At 38.3% G+C, this 4,205-nt stretch overlaps 1 protein-coding gene across 1 annotated transcript; it reads left to right on the top strand.

The window, feature by feature from the left end:
• The first annotated feature begins 1,621 nt into the window (after window positions 1-1,621).
• On the top strand, window positions 1,622-3,479 carry MYF5 (myogenic factor 5). Its single transcript, XM_018552917.1, has 3 exons — window positions 1,622-2,122; window positions 2,966-3,038; window positions 3,286-3,479. Exons 1-3 carry the CDS (start codon window positions 1,622-1,624, stop codon window positions 3,477-3,479), a joined length of 768 nt encoding a protein of 255 aa, XP_018408419.1.
• Window positions 3,480-4,205: the final 726 nt, after the last annotated feature.

The following is a 4,205-nucleotide window of genomic DNA, read 5'->3' as shown; positions in this document are numbered from 1 at the left end:
ACAACTTACATATAAACACATATGCAATGCATATGCATTGACTTTGCCTTTAACCACTACTACTACTAACGAGTAGCTGCCTTGTATTTAATATCCGTGCAGGCCTACACATCTAAATGAGCATTTATTTGCACATTAATCATATAACAAGAAATCACATTATTACCATAGAATGCACCGAACAAGTATAAAAAGGACATGTGCAACACAAAGTAAAAAAATAAGCATAGACTTTTTTTCTCAATAAACAAGTGCAAGCAAGTAGAACATGGTTTAAAAGTGTGCTAACAGCCCATTGTTCCCTCTATTTCTTTAATGTATACAAAACACAAGTCTTGCGGATGACAAAACAGATAACTACTGATTCCTGCCACTGTACTGGTAGCCACTAAACACCTTAAACATCAAAAGTTTGCAAATTCACTTTATCAGCTTCTTCCTAAAAAGTAATTTTGCACATAAAATCCATTATGCAGAGTGACTATTTGTTTTACATTGTTGATGGGCATACATTAAAGCTTGCAACGCGAGAAAAACATCCAGAAAAGTGTGCCCACTGAATTACTGACATCCTCTTTACCTTCCTCCTTCCTGAACCAAATGTGTCTGCCAGCTCAGTATGACCCAAGTGTTGCTGCACCTTGGCAGAAGCCTGCTAATGGCTTCATTACCACTTTAATTACCCCTAAGAGATCCAGTGATGTGCTGCAGCTTTTGGGAGACTTGTCAAGGAGTTGTGTGAACTTGCTGAGAAAACCAGGGGTGGAGAACCTTGAAGCAGCTGGGATCCATCTGGAACTGTACAAGGAAGCAGGGACTGGCTACTGTTGTGACACCAAAGGATCAGGTTCAATGCAGGATTATGGAGAAAAAAACATGTATAATCACAATCAAATTACGTTTTGCACTGTAGCTAGGGGCACATTAGTCTTATTACAACTATGGATTATTTCACAGCTGTGCTTTTCTGGAAAAAGTGGTAAAACAGCTCTATGCCATCTCAATTTTTGATTATAAATGGCTATATTATTATTAATTTGAATTGTGATACCAACAGCTGTTGCTCAAAAGCCATATACTTAGATAGGCTGATTTGTTCTAATGCGTTCAAATCGATATTGGTTGAAATAAATATAATAATAAAACATTGCATAAATAATTCACACACAAAAAAATAAAACAATTTTAGATCAGAAAATAATTTAGATTACAAAAAGACTTGAGAAAATACCTTTTGGAGGTCACTTTTAAACTGCACAATAGCTGTGCAAGTCGGAGGCAACCAAATGATGTGTTTCCTTACACGTATAAAACTACCTAAAACAAATAGCAAAGTGTCAAAAAGCCATTAAACTGAAACCAGACATTGGAGCAAGGAGGGGCTCACTTAGACAGCCCCTGAAGGGGGATGATGTGGGATATGCTAATGGATATTAGTCTCTGTGGACCAACCTCCTTTAAAGGTGATATATATAAAGCTGGTGCTTCACCACAGAAACACTTAACCTAGGCTTACTAATTATTGAGGAAATCAGCAAAGATACTCCAAAGCCATTTCCTGAGCCTTGATCGCTTGAACCTGAGCTCACATCTTTGTATCCTCCCCAGCAAAACACTGAGAATGGAGATAGTAGATGGTTGCCATTTTTCCCCATCTGAATTCTTCTATGACAGCTCCTGTATCCCTTCTCCAGAGGATGAATTTACAGATGACTTTGAGCATGAGATGTCTGTCTACGGTGCTCCTAAGAAAGGCTTCCAGGAATCTGATGAAGAGGAGCATGTCAGAGCACCCACCGGTCACCACCAGGCTGGCCACTGTCTCATGTGGGCATGCAAAGCCTGCAAAAGAAAGTCATCCACTATGGACAGAAGGAAGGCGGCTACAATGAGGGAGAGAAGGCGTCTGAAGAAAGTGAATCAGGCTTTTGAAAACCTTAAAAGATGTACCACAGCAAACCCCAACCAAAGGCTGCCCAAAGTGGAGATTTTAAGAAATGCTATCAAATACATAGAAAGCCTCCAAGATCTTCTTAGAGAGCAAGTCGAAAGTTACTACAGTCTCCCAGGACAAAGCTGCTCTGAGCCTAACAGTCCAGAATCCAGCTGCTCAGAAGGCATGGTGAGTACAACAAGACAGTGTACCACTCATCACCCTGCATTGCGTGTCACTTATCTTTGCTGCATAGTGGGGCTGGCGTATGAAAACACCACAAACAAGGTGCTGTTGCCTATAGCAACCAGAGTATACATTGCATTTTTTTCCAGTGTAACACAGAAGGTAAAGCACCCAGCTTAAATTCTAACTAGTTGCTATGGATAACCAGACAGTAGTTACTGATTCCAGGTTTCATAAATCAGCCTCTGCCTATTTGCAGTTATTTGTTGCTTAATGGTACAGCATAGCTTACTGTATCGTGATATTTTGCAGTAATGAGTCCTAAAAATACAATTGTAGGTTTCCCTTTTCCTCAGTCATGCATGAAAGCAAATACTATAGGTTGATCTAATGTAGAAGCAGTAAAGCAATACAAAAGGTAATGTGCTTAGATTGTATGTACACAAAGCCCGAGCTAAGAATTCCCAATTCTTTCTCATGTGAGCCGGCTCTTAGAAGATGTATATTGTTACCATTTAGTGTACATGTTCCAGGTTGGGAACAACACTGGGAAACAGATCTGCAGTGAAATTAGTGTGGCCTCCCCCGTCCTCAATCCATTCTTCATGCTTAACATGTTACACATTTTTGTGAGATTTCAATTTTGCCATGCGGCTCCTTTTTCACAAAAGCTCTGAATTACCACCAGTTGATGTCATAAAAGCTTGGGAGATTTTCCAATGTTCTCAGTCAAGGTGTCACACAGAAAACTGCTAATGTGGCTCATAGACAGTTCTAGTCAATGACCTTTAAAGCAGATCCCTTTGAATCAGTGGTTTTATGGGACCCTTTCTTGTGTTTTTTCAGGCAGACTGCATCAGCCCACAATGGAGAAGAAATAGCGGCTTCAATAGTGCCTATTGCACTGACTTACCAACATGTAAGTATTTCGAATGCACTGTATTGATGTTCAGTAATCAGAACCACAAAGCCTGCCATTCGCTTAGTCTCCATTACTACACTACAAGTCGTGGCACACAATGGTAAAGTGCGCTGAGACTTGTAGTTCCGCAGTAGCTGAAAGACCACATGTCGTCTACCTCAGCCTATACTGTAATATGTCAATATCTATCCGAAAAGCGATACTAATACAACGCTAACATTTTTTTTATGTGTTTGCTCCACAGCCTTTGCTTCAAACAAGCTCTCAGCACTCTCCAGCCTTGACTGCCTGTCTAGTATAGTGGACCGCATTGCCTCTTCCGAGCAATGTGGTCTCCCTCTGCAAGATTCCATCTCCTTATCTCCATCCAACAGTACTGACTCCTTGCCAAGCACCCCTGAGACTCCAGATTCCAGACCTGTGTATCATGTGCTTTAATCTCAGTGGCATCAGCTTTAAACAGCCTGTGAACTACATGAAGACATTTCCTAATATTCAGAGGATCAATAGCCTTTCATATAGACTGCAAACAAAAATGTGTATATAAAGACTTTTTTTTTTAACAAAGCTAAATTATATTTTTTCTTGGCTACCAATCGTATTTAACTGGACTCTATATAATCTTAAATCTTGAACAGAAAACAACACAATCTTCTTGTTAAAAATCTGAAAAGAAAAATGACTATTTAAAAATGTTCTTTCTTGTTCTATTTAAATGACATTTAGTGCACTTTGTCATTTAGATATGAAAATGTATAACAAAACGATCTTGCATGACATCCATCAAAATTTGAAAAGTTTTTTTTTTTTAATTACGTTTATATTCTAAGATGAGAGCTACATACACGTTGTGAACTGATATATTGTATTGATTGTATTAATGGAAATACAGAAGTACAAATAGCTTTCTGCTACTGCTTAAATGTCCTGAACATTACAAAATGTTTTTTTAAATGATATGATATGTGCATATGTGTAACAAATGTTGGAAAAACAAGATTACATTATAGTAATAAATATTTAAATAACCACCTCTATAAAGAGCAATATCAAACAAGTTTATTTAAAAGATGCAGTAACCCATAACAACCAGTTGAAAATTCCTTCGCAGATCCTTTTTAATTAAGTGCACTGGTTGCTTTGGATTATTGCACATAATTATTG

This window comes from Nanorana parkeri, unplaced genomic scaffold (genome assembly GCF_000935625.1).
Source record: "Nanorana parkeri isolate BGI_ZX_2015 unplaced genomic scaffold, ASM93562v1 scaffold101, whole genome shotgun sequence".
NCBI lineage: Eukaryota > Metazoa > Chordata > Amphibia > Anura > Dicroglossidae > Nanorana > Nanorana parkeri.
This window is presented reverse-complemented; position numbering and strand designations above follow the sequence as displayed.

What these genes read in the sequence shown, in the direction of transcription:
- MYF5 (XM_018552917.1), top strand. Translation starts at nt 1,622, where the DNA reads ATGGAGATAGTAGATGGTTGCCATTTTTCCCCATCTGAATTCTTCTAT. An exon ending in CCAGCTGCTCAGAAGGCATG is followed by an intron (nt 2,123 to 2,965) that starts GTGAGTACAACA and finishes GTGTTTTTTCAG; the next exon opens with GCAGACTGCATCAGCCCACA. An exon ending in TTGCACTGACTTACCAACAT is followed by an intron (nt 3,039 to 3,285) that starts GTAAGTATTTCG and finishes TTTGCTCCACAG; the next exon opens with CCTTTGCTTCAAACAAGCTC.